This window comes from Corvus cornix, chromosome 1A (assembly GCF_000738735.6).
Source record: "Corvus cornix cornix isolate S_Up_H32 chromosome 1A, ASM73873v5, whole genome shotgun sequence".
Taxonomy (NCBI): domain Eukaryota; kingdom Metazoa; phylum Chordata; class Aves; order Passeriformes; family Corvidae; genus Corvus; species Corvus cornix.
The window spans coordinates 50,646,087-50,665,759 of record NC_047057.1 but is presented as its reverse complement, the minus strand read 5'-3'; the positions used below and the strand labels follow the sequence as shown (position 1 = coordinate 50,665,759).

General features: G+C 50.0%; 3 protein-coding genes across 3 annotated transcripts; 1 reads left to right on the top strand and 2 right to left on the bottom strand.

Moving 5' to 3' along the window:
* The first annotated feature begins 1,339 nt into the window (after positions 1-1,339).
* Positions 1,340-5,071, top strand: LGALS1 (galectin 1). Its single transcript, XM_010410561.2, has 4 exons — positions 1,340-1,446; positions 3,029-3,108; positions 4,292-4,463; positions 4,860-5,071. The coding sequence occupies exons 1-4, from the start codon at positions 1,438-1,440 to the stop codon at positions 5,001-5,003; spliced, it is 405 nt and encodes a 134-aa protein (XP_010408863.1). The 5' UTR covers positions 1,340-1,437; the 3' UTR covers positions 5,004-5,071.
* Positions 5,072-7,971: 2,900 nt separating this feature from the next.
* On the bottom strand, positions 7,972-10,819 carry LOC109951025 (urotensin-2 receptor-like). The gene has a single exon (XM_039571125.1). The coding sequence runs from the start codon at positions 9,066-9,068 to the stop codon at positions 7,974-7,976; it is 1,095 nt and encodes a 364-aa protein (XP_039427059.1). The 5' UTR covers positions 9,069-10,819; the 3' UTR covers positions 7,972-7,973.
* Positions 10,820-10,921: 102 nt separating this feature from the next.
* LOC104696305 (arf-GAP with dual PH domain-containing protein 1-like) lies at positions 10,922-19,659 on the bottom strand. The gene is made up of 11 exons (XM_039571124.1): positions 18,458-19,659; positions 17,344-17,474; positions 16,359-16,450; positions 16,178-16,260; positions 15,367-15,479; positions 14,589-14,735; positions 14,101-14,184; positions 13,685-13,747; positions 13,105-13,176; positions 12,379-12,610; positions 10,922-12,291 (listed from the first exon to the last, which is right to left on the bottom strand). Exons 1-11 carry the CDS (start codon positions 18,546-18,548, stop codon positions 12,263-12,265), a joined length of 1,137 nt encoding a protein of 378 aa, XP_039427058.1. The 5' UTR covers positions 18,549-19,659; the 3' UTR covers positions 10,922-12,262.
* Positions 19,660-19,673: the final 14 nt, after the last annotated feature.

Sequence of the window (19,673 nt, the reverse complement as noted above, 5' to 3'; positions counted from 1 at the left end):
TCAAGAGCTGAACCCTGAGGCAAATGACCAGAAGGAGAAAGAGGGAGCAGGCATGTCAGAGCAGAGAAGACCACTTTGGCCTTTACTCTAGCCCCCTTGTGTCATGGAATGATCAGCAACCTGGCCAAAGTCTGGAGCCTGTTTTTGCCCTCCCCAGCAGGCGGGCAAGAGGGTCTCCCTGGTACCTCTGCTGGCATTGATGGCATCAACTGGAAATACTCAGTAGTGTCATCCTCAGGGATCATACTTGACGGGGGTAAGAGGGCTGGGGACTCTCATGTCCTCAGCAGAGGGGGAACTGATGGGCCTCACAGACATGGAAGAAAAAATTGTTTCCAAGAGTTTCAGTTCTGGGCCTCTTAAGGAAATCACAGAGCGTCTTGTGATTTAGAGACAAATATGCAAGACAAGGAGAGCTCTAAGCCACAGGCTTGGCACACTGCCTGAATTTTTCCCTCCTCTTTCAGTGTAATTACAGTTGAGCCATGTAGTAATTGGGTAACTTTTTCCAAAGGAATCCTTTCACCCAGAGTGATTCATACTTCCCACAAAGAGAACATGGAGGCAGATAAAAGACATACAGATCCTGTGGCTTATTGTCATAGAAGCATTTTGCCCCTATCCCCTTCTTCCTCAGGCCCCTAACTGTGTTCAGACTACGAGCAAGAGCCAGGCACAGTGCTTTCCCAGATAATTTCTCCCCAACTTTCCAAGGTGGCTTCCTCCTGGCTTACTCTGCCCCAAGATGAACTGCACAGTTTTGAGAGTGCCTATGGGTTCTGTAGAAAAAGGACTGCTTTCCCTCCTTTGGATCCCGTACCTACAAAAGTGGGTGGTAAAGGCTGGGTCAGCAGCTGGACAGTCTCTGGGGACAGAAAGGATTCATAGTGCAGTTGGGTGACCCTGGAAGCAGCTTCAGTCCTGTGTTACTGGGGTTTCACCTGGTCCACAAAGAGTTTCTGAGGCATTGTGTATGCTCAATGACATTTCTTCTACTCCTGATTTAACTAGAGCTGAAGAGCCCAGCCTTCACCACAGACCCTTCCTGCCAAGTCTCAATCTATATGACCATTTTCCATGTAGTGATAAAAGCCTTGGATAATAAAACATTCATTGTAAAACTATTTTCCATTGGATTCATGGCCACACACAGCTGGATCTCCTCCTGGAATGGCCCGCAGCCGGTTTGGAAGGGCTGTGTTCAAACATCCCGGAGAGGAGGCGGGGTGAGGGTGGGAGGAGGCAGCTCTGTCTAATAGACCCTCCCTCCTCCCAAAACCAACCCCTGCCACCCTTCCCCATTGGTTCATGGGGTGGAGAAGGGCTGGGACAACTCAGTTCTCCATCTATTTAAAGGCAAGGGAGTGGCTCTAGGAGCTACTCGCCTGGGACCCTTGCACCTCGGCAGAGAGGAGCATTGCCCTGCAGAGCGGCACCATGTCTTGTGTGAGTAGAGAAAGGGATGGGGCAGCTTTGCTGGAGGGAGGACTGTGGGGAATGTTGGCTTGGTGTGAGGGTGCTTGTGCTAGTCTTCTCCACCCACACATCAGCCCCAGTGTCAGAGGGTCTTCTAGAGCTGAGTGCCTGCTACTGTGAGGAACAATCCCTGCTGTATCCACTATGGAGGGCTGGCTGCTGTTTTGTGTTCTGGCAGCACTGGTTCTTTTTCCTGTAGCATCCCTTTGGGGCTATACCTGCAGGGATCCGTGCTGGCTTGTGTCCTAAGTTGAGGTAACCTGTTTTACTGCAGCTCTGCTCTGGAGAAGCTGCTGCAGTAACATTTATTGCTGTCTGAGCATCTTCTCTGGGCAGCTTTGCTGCTTGCTTTCTGGCTGAAGTTTTCATGAGTCATTGAATTGTTATTCTTCTCTTTCTTGGAAGGAATTTGCCTTACAGAAGTGTTCTGTGAATGTCAAGGACTACATTCAAATATCTTAAGAGGTTAGAGAGGTTATCTTAAGAGCACGTATCAAGAGTATGGGGCCAGATTCTTTACAGAGTTGCCCAGCAACAGGGGAAGGGGCAGGAGGTACAAACTGAAACACAGGGAGTTATAGCTGTATATGAGGGAAAATTTCCTCAGTGTGAGGGTGACAGAGCACTGGAACAGGCTGCCCACAGAGGTTGTGGAGTCTGCTGCTCAGGAGATATTCAAAAGCCACCTGGACGTGACATTCTGCAACCTGCTCTACGTGAACCTGCTTTACCAGGGGGGTTGGACTTGATCTCCAAGATCCCTTCCAGCCCTAACTATTCTGTGACTGCTAGGGAGCTGCTTGCGTTAGAAGAGTGATTGCATTTCTTTGATTAATTTGCCTTTCATTAGGCTGAGGGTGATTAAGCTGGGATTTTCCCAAGTGCAAGCTTATTTTTTAAGGTGGGATAGGAAAAGATTTTCAGTATTCTTGAGGTCTTGCCTCTGCTGTGATGAAAAATGAGCACACATGGGTTTGCGAGGGTACTTTGGCCCTCCTAGAGAGAAGGAGGTGGGAAGGTGTCTATGTGGAGCAGAATGTTCTTGCAAATACTGAGCCTACAAAAAAAAAAAACAAAAAACAAAAAAAAAAAACAACTCAAGCCATTGGGAGATAGGAGCAAGGTGTCTGAGCCCTTGGACCTGGGCAAGGCTTGAAGTTCAAACATGAGCTAGGGGAAGGGAGTAGAGGCTCCAGCCCAGACAGAGTTGTGTGGGATGACACGAGACCCGCAAGGCACATGGGTGTGTTTAGGATGGGGTGGGTGTGATTGGAGTGTGCAGGTGCTTACACTTCACTGCTGCGAAATACAGATATGTTGATGAGAGCAGCAGGAGAAAGATTAGGAAATCGAGCTCCAATCAAATGTACCATGTGATTGGGGTAACTTCTCTGGGATGTCCTTGCTGCAGTGCCCTAGGGCAAGGGAGCTTCCCTGTTTCTCCATGGGTCCAAAGCAAAGCGTATCTTGAAAGGCAGCAGGGAAAGCTGCCAAGCCAGAACAAGTGAGCCGGCAGGTACTGAGCTAAAGTCTCTGCTTTCACGTTCCCCAGGGACCAGTGTGCACCAACTTGGGTCTCAAGCCTGGCCAGCGCCTCACTGTCAAGGGGAAAATTGCACCAAATGCCAAGAGGTGAGTTGTGCTGTGCTGCCCAGGCACCACACTGAGGGTCTGCAAAAGGATTCTGTCCCTTGGGAAGAAGAGGAGAAAAGGTTAACGCCAGCAGTGGTTCCCAGTGAGTCATCACCTAATGCACATTGCAGACACAGTACTGCCAAGGGGCTAAGCCAAAGCAGATGTGAACTTCCAGCTGCGCACACTGGCAGTGACCACATCCTCTCTAGTGCAGGGTAAAGGAAATGGAAGCTGTGTCTATACTGAGATTTGGTTTGATCTGCTCCACCACATCCTCTCCCCTGCACGAAGGTGGCCAGGAGTAGGGACATTTATGGTGCCCCAGAGGAGTTGCCTCTCATGTGGTAGTGGGGAAAGAAGGAAGAAAGATGGTGAGCAGGCAGGTGGGCTTAAGTGGAAATGTACCCCTAAATGTGCAGGAATCAGGGTGGCTGGGTTTCCCAGGGAAGCCTCTGCAGCAGCCCCCAGCCCTTGTGCAGGTCTGTGGCTGGGGGGGCCCCTTTGCAGGTAAGGCAGAGCTCATAGCAGCTGTACCAGCACTAGCGGTGTTCCAGGAAACATGTCCCAGCTCTTCCCAGTGCCTTTGAAGTTTGATACTGTCTGAGTGAAGCCTCTCAGGCTTTCTCTTGCCAAATAATATGCCTCCTCTCATCTGGGTAAGAGGCCTGAAGGCAAGGTGGACACTAGGCTAGAAAGCTTCCTCCCACTGCTGTTGCAGATACTTTGGGAGTGCTAATGACATGATAATTATTTCAGCTGCCTGCAGGATGGGGAGAAGGCAGTGGCTGTCAGACAGGATGCAGCACTAGCTAACTGTTCAGGACTGAAAGGAAATCTATGGAAAGCAACTGACTCCTTGGGAATTGGTTTGGGTGTATGACTATCCTGTTCAGGGCTCTGTATGCTGAACCATTCTCTTGTTAAAAGCTTTGGGGAAACAAGTGGTGTCTCTCCCAGGGATGGCACTCTGTAGCCTATCACCCCAGAAGAGGAAAGTACCCCTTACTGCCATAGCACCATCTTTTTAAGGAAGCTGTGTAATTTAGCAAAGGGCTTCTCTTAGGTTACCCTGGGCTTGAGGAAACAGACCCAGGGATGCTCATGGTAATGAGAAACATGCTACCATAGTATTGATTTTATTTCTTTTTTAGCTGTATTGATGTCTGTCTTTTCTCTGCAGCTTTGTGATGAATCTGGGCAAGGATGCTACCCTCCTTGGACTTCACTTCAATCCCCGTTTTGATGCTCACGGCGATGTGAACACTATCGTGTGCAACTCAAAGAAGGTGGAAGAGTGGGGTGCAGAGCACAGGGAGACTGTCTTTCCTTTCCAGAAAGGGGGCACAGCAGAGGTGAGGCATGCATATATTTGTGTATACATACTCTCTGCACATGCTCTGGTGAAGGGAGGGTGTTTGGCACAGGACATCCAGCTGCAAGGGCTGTCTCAGGGCTGTCTGTACAGGAGGTGGCTGGCTTCTCCTGCTTGGCCAGTGCCACCACTCAGAGCTCTGAGCATTGTTGGAGGGTGGGGATCAAAAGTGCGAGCTCCATCTGGCTCAGAGATGTTACTACTGAACAGAGCAGGGAATGAGCATCTCTTGGGAGACCAGAATAACACTTGGACTGTTGATGAACAGGTTGTTCTACTGAGCTTCTTCACCCTAAGAAGCAGAGGGTGGCACAGCAGTGCTGCAGAGGGTAGAGGCTTGAGGAAACTTTCTTTGACTTTTCCATTTGTGTTGCAGATCACTTTTGGTGTCAACCAAAATGATGTGACAGTCCACCTGCCAGGCCACCAGTTCACGTTCCCTAACCGGCTTAATCTCTCTGTCTTTGACTACTTTGATACACAAGGGGACTTCACACTCCAGTCCCTCAGCTGGGAATAACTTCCTCTGACACCTCCATCTCAAAGATACAGAAAAAGCAATCAATAAATAAATTTTGATGTACTAAGTCTCAAAATCTAATCTGCTTAATATTGCAAGCCTACAGGGGTTGGGCACCTTGCTGGGAGTGGGTGGATGAGGGTAGTCAATTTTACTTGAGTACCGTAAGTGGATGCAATTGTCCCAGTCTTGGCCTCGAAAGTCATGGATGGAGAAGAGGGTGAGGATTAAAACCTGGAAATGCAGAAGGTTAAAAATCCAAGGAGAGTTGCAGGAGGAGGCATTAGGACTAATTGTCACTGGGGGGAGAGTAAAAGGGTCCCTTAGGCAAGGTCACACACTGTTGAGGTCTGGACTGACACATTACACTGCCTGAATAAAACAGGTTGATTAAATCTATCCCCGCCTAAACTAAGCACCCTGGCTGACATCAGACAGCATTGAGTGGCTGTGCTAGGTGAACCCAGTGAGGGGAAAGCCCTCAGCTGTGCTAACTTTGGCTGCAGCCTTCTGTAGAGGCTGCTCCTAGTCCTGTTATCTTCTTGGGACCTCTTGCTGCTGTATGGAGACAGTAGAAAAGCTGCCTTGCTGGGTGTGACAGAGCATGTAGAGGGCTCCTCATCCAAATCCTTTCTTCCAGTAACTGCAGAAGCACAAAGTGTTGTGCTGTGGCACACGAGGGCAATAACCCAGAGGTGTCTGGTTTTATTCTGCCCCTTGTGCTTTGCCTGTTCCATCCAGAGCTGAGGGAGGCAGCAGTGTCCAGCTGGAGTGTGGGATGCTAAGGCTGTGTGCACTTTGCTTTCGTTCCTGCTTTACTTGGCCCAAATGAACCTGAGCACTGCTCAGTCTAAACTGAGGCTAGACTCTGAGGAGTCTGAGGCAGTCAGGCATGTTTGATGTTACTGCACAGCTGCCTCAGGGGCTCTCTCAGTCTAATGCTGCCTTGGCAGCAATGACTGCTGCTGTTGAGCATGCTGTGCGTGGTGGGTATCGGAAGGGTGGGATCTGCCCTGTCCACAGTGCACAGCAGTTACCAGGAAGGTCTGGGATGAAAGGACCCAGCCTTTGAGCCCTCACTTCCAGGCTTGGCCATGAGTAACACAAAGCACCAACAATACTACAGGATTCCCTGCAGGCCTGGCTGGGATAGTTCCTTGCATTAAGCAGTTGCAGAGCAGCTGGAGAACAGGGACTTCCTCCTACAGCAGCAATACCTCCTGGTTTTACTTCATAATTTATGAGGCTCTGCCAGGTCCTGTGTCCTAGGTACCCATGCAGAGAGAGGCTAGGCTGCTAGGAACTGTGGGGTTGAGGAAGAAGAAAAAGATGAGAGCTTAGTTGAAAGGCAGGAGCACTTGGGGTGTACAAGCAACTTGAGACTCTGCAGCTAGGTGTCTCTTGAAGTCCTGTGTTGCCCAAAGCCAGTCTGCTTTGGATGATCACATCACTCTCTTTTTAGGGCTGTATCTATAATAGTAAACATGACATCTAGCATTGCCACCCTGTGCATAGGCATGGCAGGGGCACAGCATAGCTTGGGGACTCTTCCCATGGTGTGATAAGGATGAAGCCATGCTTTCTGCAGAAGAGAGGTTCAGCAGTATGGAAATGAGCCATGCTAGGCTAGATGGTCTCAAGGCAAGAGACGTGGCTCGGTTTACACAGTGGTGTTGACACAGTCTGGCAGACTGGGGTACATTTGGTAGGCCAGAGTATTTCCCTCCACCACAGCAGGCCCATGGTGCTGGTGAGGGTACCATGAGATGTGATGATGGACACAGAGGTGAGATCTCTCCCTGCAGCTTCCTCTGCTGGGCTCGTCTTGAAAGCTGAGCAAATATGCTGGAGTCCCTGTGCTATACTACAGGGGAATCTCGCAGTGCCTCTTAATTGCACTTGGCAATCTTTCTTTAGATTCTTCAAAGATACTTTTGTGCAGGTTTCTTGAAGAAAGCTGGATTCTGAGAATTTCAGCCTTTCAGTGCTGAGAGGCAGTGATCCTCAGAAACACACTGTGTTCGATCCAAAACCCTGGGAAAAGTTTCCTAAATTGTGTGATAGCACTGAGGTTGTTGCTATGTAATTAAAAGTTATGTCACTGGGTGAAATACATAGAAATGTAGAAAATTAGGTTTAGAACATATAGGTTATAATAGGTTACAACATGGAGGATTTGAGGTGTGGATTTTTGTCTTCTTTCTCCTTCTTCTTCACAAACCTGAATGTTCTGTCATTGGGTTAAAAGTTCCACACTGCAGAACTTGAAAAGTTAGTAATTGGGTTGTAAGTAAAAACATATCTTATAATTGGTTAATTTAGACTTTTAAAAGCTTGGAAAAGTAAAACTCACGGCCATTTTCCACTCTTCCAACAAAGAGGCGCTCTCTGTGCAGCTGTGTACTGATAAGATATAATAAACAACTAAGTCCGAACAAGAATACTTGCTCTCCTGCATCTAAATTCAAACTCTGAGTAAAAAGAACTCAAGATGTAAGAAGAAAAAGTAATAGAAAGCCAAGTGGTAGCTTTACCACAGGAGTATGAACCTCAGTGACGTCTCCTGCTAGCGTGGCTGTTTCTTGAAGTGACTCACTGTTCTTGTGAAATCTATGACTCACTGTTGTCCTGACTTTGTTATGGTTTGGCCCGTTGCTAGCAGGGAGATGAGGGGTGGCAAAGATTCCCCAGCTATATAATTTAGACATATCAAAACTGACTGCTCTCTTCCACCCACTCCCCAGCCTTGTGCAAGGTGGAGGCTGGTGTGTGAGGGCTGAAGGACCTGAGGATGGAGTCAGGATCCCTGAGACAAGCACTGTCCCCACCCATCTGAGCAGGATGAGCAGCCATGCAAAGGGGAAAGCACCGCAACAACATTGATGGAAGACACTGCATGCTGGCATGGAAGGAGATGCACTTTTATTTCTCAACCTGACCCCAGCCAAAGGTCAGGTGTTCCCAGCCTGCTCACCCCTCGCTTTCCCTCACAGACGCCATCAACTCCCTGAAAGCCAGGGGGATGCTGTGGCTTCCCGCAGCCTGCTGAGAGGGTGCTGCAGGCTGTGCCGTGCCCATCCCAGTGTGGCCACGGCGCCGGCGGTAGCTGCTGGAGAGCAGGGTGTACAGGAAGGGGTTGACACAGCTGTTGCCATAGGCCAGGCATGTGACACCGAAGTTGAGGTAGGCCTGGGTGGTGGGGCCAATGCCCAGCCCCTCTCGCTGGTACAGCCCGGCCAGCTGCCAGGCCCAGAAGGGGAGGAAGCAGGCCCAGTAGGCCACCACAATGGCAGAGATCCTGGAGAGGAGCTGCCAGGCAGGGACCCGGCCGGCCACCGGCAGCCCCAGGCCCCAGGCCGAGGAGCGGTACGCCCGGGCCAGGCGGGCGTAGACGATGCCCAGCACTGCGCCGGGTGCCAGGACGCTGGTGGTGAACAGAACCGTCAGGTAGAGCCGGAAAGCTGATGGCGTCCAGGTGGGGACGCAGATGCGCTTGTGGGGGCCGTCCCCCTCCCGCAGCTGGGTCATCACCATCATGGGGGCCGTGAGCAGGAGTGAGAGGAGCCAGAGGATGGCGCTGGCCAGTTTGCGGTAGGCATTGCTGGCCCGCCTGGCCCGCAGAGGCTTGGCCACTGCCCAGTACCTCTCCAGGCTCATGGCGGTCAGGAGGAAGATGCTGGCATGCATGGTGAGGAGGTCCAGGCTGAGCAAAAGCCTGCAACCCACATCCCCAAAGAACCAGTCGTGGGCGAAGTAGGTGCAAACCACAAAGGGGATAGTGGAGAGGTACAGGAGGTCAGCCAGGGCAAGGTTGACCATGTAGACCCCCAAGGAGCCTGCTGAGCAGCCTGCCACCCTGCCAGAGGCCACCACCACCGTGTAGATGTTCCCCACCATCCCAGTGAGGTACATGGCCAGCAGCACTGCGCCCAGAGGCCCCGTGACCAGGCTGTCCCCACCCAGGACATTGCTGTCATCACCCCCACCACTGCTTTCCTCCAAGAAACTGCCACCCTTGGGATCCTCTCCAGGACTTGGGCTGATGAGGGAAGGGTTGTAAGACATCTTTGGGTCAGTTGAGCAAGAGCAAATCAAGCTCTCAGAGACCTGTTCCTTCCTCCTGCCTTCTCCCCTCGCTGTACAGGACACGTCCAGCCTTAACAGCAAAGCAGCCAAAGGAAGAATGGGGAGAGTTCATCAGACACAGGGTGCTCCAGAGAAGTCTATTCCTCACCTCCAGCCGCCCAGTCCATGTTGCTGATCTTGTCCATCACAAGCTCTGTCCAGTTGTTTTCCTTAACCATGAAAGAGCCAAGAAAGGGACCCTTTCCTTCAAGACCAATAGGTGCCAGATAGCCTCTGCCAGCCAGGAGGAAGTATCTCTTTTCTTCACTAGCTCTTCATTTGTTGCTTCTCCAGAGTTTGTTGGGCTCACAGAAACAGTGGATGAAGAAGTGGATTTCTGCTCCCAAGTCTGTGTCAGCTCAGCTCAGACAGACTTTGGAGAGGTGGGCTCTGCCCCGCTGAACCAACCCCCCAAGAGTTGCCTTGACCACTGCACGGAGGAATGTGCCTGACTCACAGCTTCACACACCGGTGTGAGTGCAGTTCCCAATTTATACTGGGCTTTTAGCCACTAGCTGAGGAGCCCCACTGGCTCTCTCCTCTTTCTGGCAGACATGCTTTCTTTCCCCGTATCTTCCTGCACCTTTCTCCTACTCCCTCCTCCTTCTTGTTCTTGTTTCCCTTTCTTTTTCCCATTTCCCCTTGTACAGTTGTCTTCATTTGAGAGAGGAGACACCTGAAAGACAACACTCCATAATATGGCAAGGAGGGTGGAAAGCATCATGCTGTGGCTTTAGAAGGGAAACAAGAGCCAGGCCTGGAAGAGCGGTGGGCAGGGAGCAGCTACACAGCTCTCTCTAGCAAAGCCAGACTGAGAGAACCTGTCCCCTGCTCCCTCCCAAGGACGCCAGGGCCCTTTGAGGTTTGGGTGTCATGGATGTAGTTCCCAGTTTGCAAGCAGACCCACCGGATGGTAAGACATCTCACATTTTCTGCCCTGGCCCTTTTCCACCCTTGCCCTCAAGTCAGCAGCAAGCTCCTAAAGACTCAACGGACTGGATATTTTAGATTCGGTCTTTCCTTCCTCTCCACAAAGGCTATCCTCCTCCTCCTCCAAGCTTTCCCCCTCCTTCCCTCAAAGCCCCAGGAAGCTGCCTCGCCTCAGAGCAGGGAGCAGAAGCCCATTAAGTAGGCACCACCGCCTTCTAGCGAGACACCATCACATGACACCCACGGCCGATGCTACCCTGCCCTTACCCTCTCTCACATCTGAGCCTCGTTGTCTCAGGGAAGACACGGTGGGCTAGAATTTGCAGAGCAGAGACAGATGTGCCCTACTGCATGTACTCTGCTGTTAGTTCAGAGTTTCGGGCCACTCCAGCCACGCTCTTTTGCATCATCAGTGTATTAGCTTCATTGTGGCTGAGTCAAATGCCTCTGCTCATATCCAGCAGTGGTAATTCAGCAGCAAACAGGAGGAGGAGGCATCCCATCAGTACTCCCCTCCCTGCAAGGACCTTTGGTTTTCAGGAAAATCACGCTCCAAACTGGGAGAGATCAGCAAAATGCAGTGAAAATATACTTTTAGGTGGATATTTCCATTGCACCATGGCAGCAGGGCGAGTGATGCTCCCAACAGATTGTGGTGGTCTTGGAACAGAGTGGGGTCCCCAGAGAAGCAGAGGGGCACCGTGAGTCTGCCCATTTGGCTCTGACGGGAACAATCACAGTCCACATGCCCGAGGAAACAACGATGAACAGCTATGGCTTGTTGTTTGATTGTTGGTGCTTTTTTCCAAGAAACAACCTCATACCTCAGCTGTTAACAGGTCAGCCAGTTTAGAAAGTTAAAATAAAATACAGTGGGAGTTTTTATTTATTTCTTTAGGGGCTAATTAAAGTACTGGTTGTCTCATTAATTCCAGCTAGCTCCCCGTAACACGAGATACCTTTTCTCACATTGCCTGTGTAAAACTGCAAACACATCAGATTCTACAGTAACCAGCAGAACTCAGCTGCTCCTTCCAGCACGTGAAACACAGCTCTCCCAAGAGAGCTTTAAGAGATGAGCTTTAAGACATGAATCATGGGTTGATTTAGTGTTTTGGGCTGTTACTAATAGAACATGAACGTACAGACTTCCCCTATTATACTACTGCATACAATGATATATATGTGTGATATGCAAGAAAAACATATGCAATGTGTAGGTCAAAATGAAAGTGCCAGGCCTTTGACATACAGAGAATGAGGGAGCAGAGATCCATGTATTACTGTATTCAGGCATCAACCCCTAGGCTTTAGTAGAGACAGCAGGCTCTGAACTCTATACACACTATCAGCTGCTCCCTTCAAGACCCAACCTCTCTCTATTGGTTTGATAGAGACTCAAGTTTGGCAGCTGATCTTCAGTGGCATGAATATCCCTCACAGTATCTTCCCTAGGGCAGTATTCCGCCTCCATCACTGCTACATGTGTGTGCATACACACATTATCCACATACCCAAATGTATATCCACATTATTTTTGAGACGATCTCTTAATCTTCTCTGAAGCATTTGGTGGAAGGTCTGCACACAAATGTGGTCTGAAGAAGGTTTCATGCCCATACATGGCAGAAGGAAACAGGCCTCATGTTTGGCTGTTAGGTTACATCTTTTAAGTGACCTTTCTCAACCATTGCACTAACTGATCAAATACCTAGATGTTTTCACATCTCTTTCACCGGCAGATATGATATCTCTTAAAAGGAACAGGCTCTTTTAGTCCCTTTTAGCAGCCCCTGCAACCCGCTGGGGTGCCTGGCTCCAGCCAGGCAGCTGTTTACTTGTGTAGGGTGGGTGGCTATCTGCAGTTTCATGTAGGAGTGATGCTAGGTCCCATGTCCAACATAGTAAGTGCCACAGTTTTCAAGGCCCGACTGACAGGCAAGACCTGTCAGCATCCAGTCAGATCACAGCAATTTAACAGGGACAGGTTGTACTGAGGATTCAGACACACAAAGTCTTGCACTTGAAAAGAAGCAGCTTAATCGGACCCTCAAAACAAAGTGGATATTCTATGGGGGCAAAAGTGCTTCAAAGGGTGCTCCAAGAACACTGTGTTTCTCTGATGTCAATCTCCTCTCCTGTCCTGACAGCCACCCAATAGGACCAGGTAGAGTCGAGTCATAGCGAGATTCCTGCATGGCTTCCTAGGATTTAAACTTGAAGTAGGCTTCAACTGTAGTGAAGAAAAAAGGTGATGCATTAGGGCAATAACCTGAACAGGAGTGGCAGGAGGGGAAGGAAACAGCATCCAGGCACTTACTTGCATATTCCTGTGGTGTCATGGCCTGGTTGATGACACTAGTGAAGGCTCTGATCCACTCCAGCTGGTCACTCTCTGTCTCGCAGGTGAAGAGGTATTCCCGGTCAGGGGTGACAATGGTGATGCCATAGTGCCAAGAGAAGTTGCCCTGTGTCCCTGAAGGCAATCCCTTCTGGACGCTGTATCCATTCTCTCCACTGCCCACAAATACCTCACCCTTAGCAAATGCGTCCTGCACATCAGGAGGGAAAGACAGTGATTAATGGAATCCCAGAAGAACAAGGGAATCATTACAAATGCACCGCAGGACAGGAGGAGAGCATGTGAGGATCGGGGAAGTAGCAGCAAAAGTTTTGGAGGTGGTCAGGGGATTCAGATAAACAGTGAGTCTATGCTCAAAGGCAGTAGTGAAAAGGAAGAAATAAGGGCATAAATCTCGAGAGGTCTGAGAGAAGAACTGCTGCTCTCATGTCTCTGTGTCACCCACCCCCCACCACCACTCTTACACTGCTGCCCTCCCTGTTCCCATTGTTTGCAGGCAGTGAAACAAACACGGAAAGCATGTGATGAACTGAAGGGGATGGAAAGGGGAAGACCTGGAGTCCACTTATAGCAGCTGGGAAACCTGCAAGCCACCCTCGCTGCAGAGCACGGACTCTGTTTGCACTTTGACCCTGCCCTCAGCTCGTTTCCTGCAGCTGCCCGGCGGTCACATCTCCCTCTCACCAAAGGATCCTTGAAGTACATGAGCCTGCGGTGATCCAGCGTGAACCAGCGCTTCTTGAAAGCCTCTCTCTGCTGTGAAGGGAAGAGGTGACATGTGAGGGGACAGTGCCCTCTGCTGCGAGCAGTGCGAATGGATACCCCAAATTCATCCCAACCACTTCAAGCAAACCCCTGCCTTAACAGCAACCTCCTCCTCGCCCTTTCTGAGCTGAGAGTGGGGGTCAGTATCGGGTTATTCAGTCCCAGCTGCTGTCCCCAACTCTTGAACTTCGATGAAGGACCCCAGAGTTGAGACAGGAGAAATCTGGAAACAAAATACCTGTAAGGTCACGCACACACAGACACATGCAGAGAGATCTGTCGCTCTGGGAGAAAGCAGGGACTCTGGCTTCATCTACTTTCACATGTGTCCTTGCCTTTCCTTTTATTCTCCCCTCCCATGGTGCACACACACTGTTCCCACGGGTGTCTAAAGAGTCAGGGGGGAATGAGGAAACAGCAGGAGAAAAACATTGAAGTAGGGAAAGCCAGCAGTGCTCTGGCAGGCCTCTGTTAGATTTTTTCTACCATAGCAGCTCACCTTGGGACCAGTCTTCTCCATGTATCCCTCCTTCAAGAAGTTTCTCGTCAGACGATTTTTAATCTGACAAAATGGCAAGAGTAACATTCACTTAGCTGTGCTTCTTGGCTATTCATTTCCCCCCTCACCCTTCTATTCCCCCAAACTCAGTCACCTTCTGTTGCAGTGGGGATACCTTCTAAATTTATATTTCCCAGACTGCCTAGCTAGCCATCACTTCTGCCTCCAAAGTGCCCAGAAACAGCAGAGAGTGGCTGTTTTCTGACCACCACAAGCCCTTTTAAAAACACCTTCTCATCCCTCTATCTTTACACTGCAATTTCCACTTCTGTACCTGGGGTTATAATAGTAACTAATGAGCTCTTTTATCATAAAAGCAGCGGGAGACTCGGCATGGCGCTCCAGTGCTGCCTTACCTCATTATCGCTGGCAATGGGAAATGCTACCTTCAGGTAATGGAACTGCACGGAGCGGATGGCGTTGAACCAGTCCACTACCTCCTGAGAATGGAACAGGACAGGACAGAAAGCTTAGCCAGAGCAACAGTGGGCCATCTCAATTCACCCAGCTGCACCCAGCCCTGTGTTAACTACAAACACAGTCAGCTCTCCCTCCGCAGCATCTCCCTGACATGCACACAGCCAGAACAGCTGCCCCATTCCCCACATGCACAGGCAGCGCATCTTCTGTAGAACTCCTCCCACACAAACCAACTCAGCCAGTGCTCCTGCCCTGCTCCCTGCAGCAAAACTCTCTCAGAGATACAAAAACACAGAGCCAGAACCCCCACCCTATTACCTACAGCATCTCACACACCCCATCCTACCCATGCTTCGCACTATTTAATATCAGCTCTTCAAAGCACCTCAATGGCTTTGCAGTGTTTGATGCTAAAACCAGATACCTTTCCACTTTCATGGTAGACAAATATATTCCGGGTCTTATTCTCTTTGAGATAGGTGATCTGCAGGCCATTGGGGTTCCCAATCTTCTCTGGCTGGAATGTAGCATTGATGACATCTATTTTAACATTGATTTTGGGTTCTTTGGCCTGAAAACAGAATGGCATTGATCATGCATGAGCAATCCTAGAAGGAAAGAGACCTGAGCTACTGACTAAGTGGGGTAAGGCAGGGTCAGAGGCTTGACCCAGGTGGAGAACCTTGCACTTGGCTTTTTAAACCTTCTGAGGTTCATATCAGCCCACTTCTTGAGCTTGTCCAGGTTCTTCTGGATGGCATGTCCCACTCCTCCCTACCCTGAGCCATTCCCTCTCTTGTGACAGCATTTTACCTCTTGACCCGCTCATTTCAGAGAGATGAACAAGCAGAAAATAGCCCTCCTCAAAACCAACTAGAGAAAAGGTTTTTGCCAACTTGACTCACAGTGGGGTGAGGTTGGTTCCAGGAATGGTGCAGGATTATACATTCAGGCAAATGAATAGGAGTGAAGTGAAAGATCAGTCCTTTTCTCAGGAGTGAGGGAAGCACAAAGGGAGAACATGAGGAAAAGTCACTCTGACAGTAGGAAGGGGACCTCCTTAGTGACATGTTCTGTTATCATCCCTGAGCTGGGATGAGCAAGGCAACCTCAGAAACACGCGTAGGAAATCAGAACGTCTCTGTGACCCTGCTGCTCTGGGTGGAGTACACACTGAGGTGGGAGTTGACCACCATACTCACATCCTGCTTGGTGAAATACTTCAGACATCCCTCTCTCTCAGACAAGAGGAACTTGCGGGGTAGGAACTGCCCGTTGTCTCGACCTCGCTTCCAAAGGATGCCTTCCTTCACCCCTTGGAGCAGAAAAGCCACTTTTAATAGCATTCCCCCACAGGCATGGTAGGCATCAGAGAGCTGCATGCAGCCCGGGGCCCAGCCACCCCTCTGGGGTAAAGCACATGATGGACTATGGCTGAGAATAAACACTTCAGATGCTTCACCTCTGACTTACAACTGAAGGTGGTGTTCCCATGTTTGCAGCGCAGATAAAAGCTCACCAAAAGACATTCCCAGATTCTTCCCACCTCCTAGTCCAGCTCCCACTACTATCTCTGACAGTGTAAGAGCTTTCTCCTGTGCACAGTAGAGTCCTGGCCCGTGTAGACTCTGGTGTGGGACCAGAACTCTTCCTGCTTGACTCTGCAGGCCCTTGGGCTCTGATGCCCTTTGTCACAGGACTGGCAGTGGCATTTCAAGGACAACTGCCATGGTTAGAGGGGGTGGCATGCAGCAGGACAGGAATTTCTTATTGTAGATGTCTGTCTCCACCAGGACACCAAATGCCTTTGAAAAATGCCAGCTGGTAACACCAGGCTTTTAAGGAACCTGTGGCAGTGCCAGCCTATGTTGCCCACAATTTAACACCCCCAAAACTAAGCCCTGTAAGTACCAGTTGGGTTCTCAGGAGTATTTCTGGAGACACCTCATGATGCTCAAAAGTTTCCAGCAAAGGCAACAGGCAGGATGTTTTGATGCTGTGTTCTGCTCTTACCATCAGAATATGGCAGCTGTTTTCCCGGCTCAGTAAATTCTTTACGTTCATATTTGGCCCGTATCCACTGTTCTCTCAGCACTCTATGGAGAGAGGTGACAGGTTGCTCAGAAACAAACTAGAGGAATCAGAGGAACAGAGAATTGCCCTTCCCCCTTTTCTTCTGTATGCAGCAACTTACTGGCAGTCATTGTAGGTTGGCTGGTAATAGTAAATAGGGATGTGAGCTTCATATATGGCTTTAGTCACAGCATTCCCATGCTTGGCCAGAAACTGCAGAGTTAGACAGAGAGTTAGTGCCTTGCCTTTGGTGCAGACTCATGGTGGACCTTTTCTTTCCTGACCCACTACAGGGCTACATGCACAACAAACTCTAATGGAGCATTCTCTTTCCCCTCCATTGCAACGTCCCAGCAGTCTGGCTGCAGGAAGGTGGGTCTCAAAGGTCTCATCTACTCTCAGACATTCCACTGATTGCACCTGAATCGACAGAGTGCCATAAATGTCACTTCCGTAAGGCTGGGTGCACACGCATTCAGTGGATTTGCTGCCATGCCCCACGTCTCCTGGAGAGTTCAACAACAGCTCTGCAATGCCATCTGGAAGGACATTCCAAACCTCTTCAGTCCTTTTCCAAGGAGCAACAAGACACAGATTATTTTATTTGGATCTCCAGAAAATATTTTCAGTCCCTTGAAGATTAGTGAGTTGAGGGGGCTGTAACAGGGAGAAGTCAAGTTCCGATAAACGCCATTTTTCAGAGATCATATTATATCTGAAAACTCTTCTCAGAGAATGGAATTGCCCAAGATTTTCCCCTTGGACTGCTAAAATCAGGAGGAGACATTGATGCTGGATGGTCTTGGCAAGTGCAAAACGAGTAATCTGAAGTAACAAAGATCCTAAACAGTAGTAAGATACATTCCAAGAGCTCTGCATTTGCCATAAAGTAAAAGGGTATGAGGAGACATATAAGGCAAGTGTATCCTCCCTCTCCCAGTGGGTTAAGGGAAGTCATCCCTGATAGATTATCACGAATAGAAAAGGGACTGATTAAACCACATTACATTCCAACTGTGTGAGGTCAAAGGGCTGATTTTGCCACGACACTGAGTGCATAGCCTTGTCCAAACCACCTGACATACCCATGGGGATAAAGATCTCACCTGCACCTGAGCATCATCCCAGTAGTCCATCTTCAGGGATTTGACTTTGCTGATGCTAGGGATGTTGCGGTGAATTCCTGAACAGCTGAGGCATATAAAGACACCCAAAGTAGATGATGCCCAGTCAGGATCTGAGAATATGGAAAAGGGTATAATTATAAAGAAGTGGCGAATTTCCCTGGGAGATATGCCTCACCTCAGAACGTAGTCCTGAGAAACAGGGAGCTGGGTAACCAGAGTTTCATCCCAGCTGATTAATAATACCAGAGGCATGGATGCCAGCCAGGAAAAACCACAGCTATTAGTCCCTCATTCCTTGTTCCAATCACTTTGACTGAATTTTTAATGACCTATATCTTGAAAAACTCCAAAGTGCTCTGTGAACTCCCTTTGTGTAAAGGATCACACAGACAAAAATGAAACCACCTCTGGGAAAAGACCCCAGGAGCTGTTTAGTGTATCACAGCAACCCCCTAACAGTAATTAGCTCAGGAAGTGGAAACAACCTTGAATCTAAAACTCTCCTGGAATAATTGAATAGGGCAAAATGGTACTAATTTGCCCAGTCTTAATTTGGCTTGGGTGATACACTCCTTTTGGGGGCGTATGATGGGTGTTTTAGCAGCACTCAAACTGGGCACCCTTCTGAGAGGGCAAGCCTGTCAGGAAAGGAAATTTCCTAGGCAACTGTGGCAGGTTGTCAGTTCAGAGCTGAGTCATGGCGGAGACAATGCCCTCCTGAATCATGCCTGCTTTCTGGAGCAGTTAGGGTTTCACTGGGAGCTTTCCTGTCAGGTCCTGACTGGGCATGACCTTGATTTGCATTTGAGATCTGACATGACTACAACCCACAGTGCTGCAGCTATGCAGCCCCTGCTAGTCTGGCATTCCTACATCCCTGTCCTTCTTCCCACCAGTGCTAAGGCAGCATCTTCTCCCTCCTCCCTTGCCAACCCACCTCCAGGGAGAGGAAATGAATACCCAGAGCGATGCCTCCCCTTTCTCTCCACCCGAGGCTCCTGCGCAGTCCAGATAGCCAGCACTAAGTGGCTGCTAGCCATCAGCCCCAGCTCCCTGCCTCCAACTCTTCCTCCAGCATCCTTCGGGGACTCACCTGGCTTCCCGCAGTCTGCGCACAAAGAGTTCTCCGCTCTTTTCCACACTTCCTTCAGGGCCTTCACGCTCCGCTCGTTCCCTCCAGCCATCACCTCGGAATGATATCCCTTCAGGCAGGGCAGGGCAGGACAGGGCCGGGAGGGCAGCTGCCTGCACTTTATGCACCTGCAGGCCAAGCCACTGCGTTATCCAGGAGAGAAGGAGCCACCAGAGAGACGAGCTCTGGCAGACAGAGGGAAAAGAGGAAAGCAAGAGAAGTCTAAGGTTAAGGTTAATGGAAAGGGTACAGAGGCCTGGCGGTGCACCTGAGCCGGCCGAGCACAGGCAGGGGCAAAGAGGCTGGAGGTTGAAGTGCACCCAGACTGTGCATGAGGAGTGAGGAGGAGGAGGAGACCTGCCCCATGGGCGTGGAGGGAAGTGCAGCAATTAACCACAGAACTGGTTTTTCCGCATTTCTTCTGGTGAAAGGACAGGCCAGGAAAAGCGCTCATGCAGCAAGCAAGCTGATAAAGGAAAGCTGGCTGTGGACAAGGGACTGCCAGGCTGTGACAGGACTCCTGTCAGGACTCGTCATGCGCTGTGGGCTGGTGGGGCTGGCTTTGGCTGCCCCCGCACCATTTCAGAAGTTTCCACCGAAGTCAGCTGGCCACCACATAGGCATTACACTCATTTTTAAAGGCGAAAACAGGGAAGCAATAAAGGTTCAGGAGTTCAGCCAATGTCACTCTAAGCCATCAGAATATGGCAGTCTTGATGCCCCCACCAACTCATGCCAGTACCTCTCTCCACCACTACAGAAACCACGGTTGTCCAGCCATATGCTGCGACTAGAACACTCGGCATCAGAGCCAAGACCTATCTCCACAATTGCCTTCCCTGGATAAGAGGAGCAGCACATGCTCTGCTAACACCAAGAAATGACAGTAGCTTGAAATAAACTCAGAGCTCTGTTGACGAATGCTCAGCCGAAGAACTGCAGATGTTAACTATTCGGAGGAGTGACATTTATTAAAGACGTAAAACACTCTGGAGTGTCAGAACAAGTCTTGGGGCTGTGAGATCGGGTGCTACACTGCAGTGTCCGCACAAGGCAGCGGCACAGAATCTTTTGCCGGGAGGAAACTGAAGACGAGTGTAGCTGGAGGCTCCCACGCCTGAAGCAAACCCCGTCCACCGCAGGCTGGACGCCAGGGCCGGGAGCAGGCGCAGGCGAG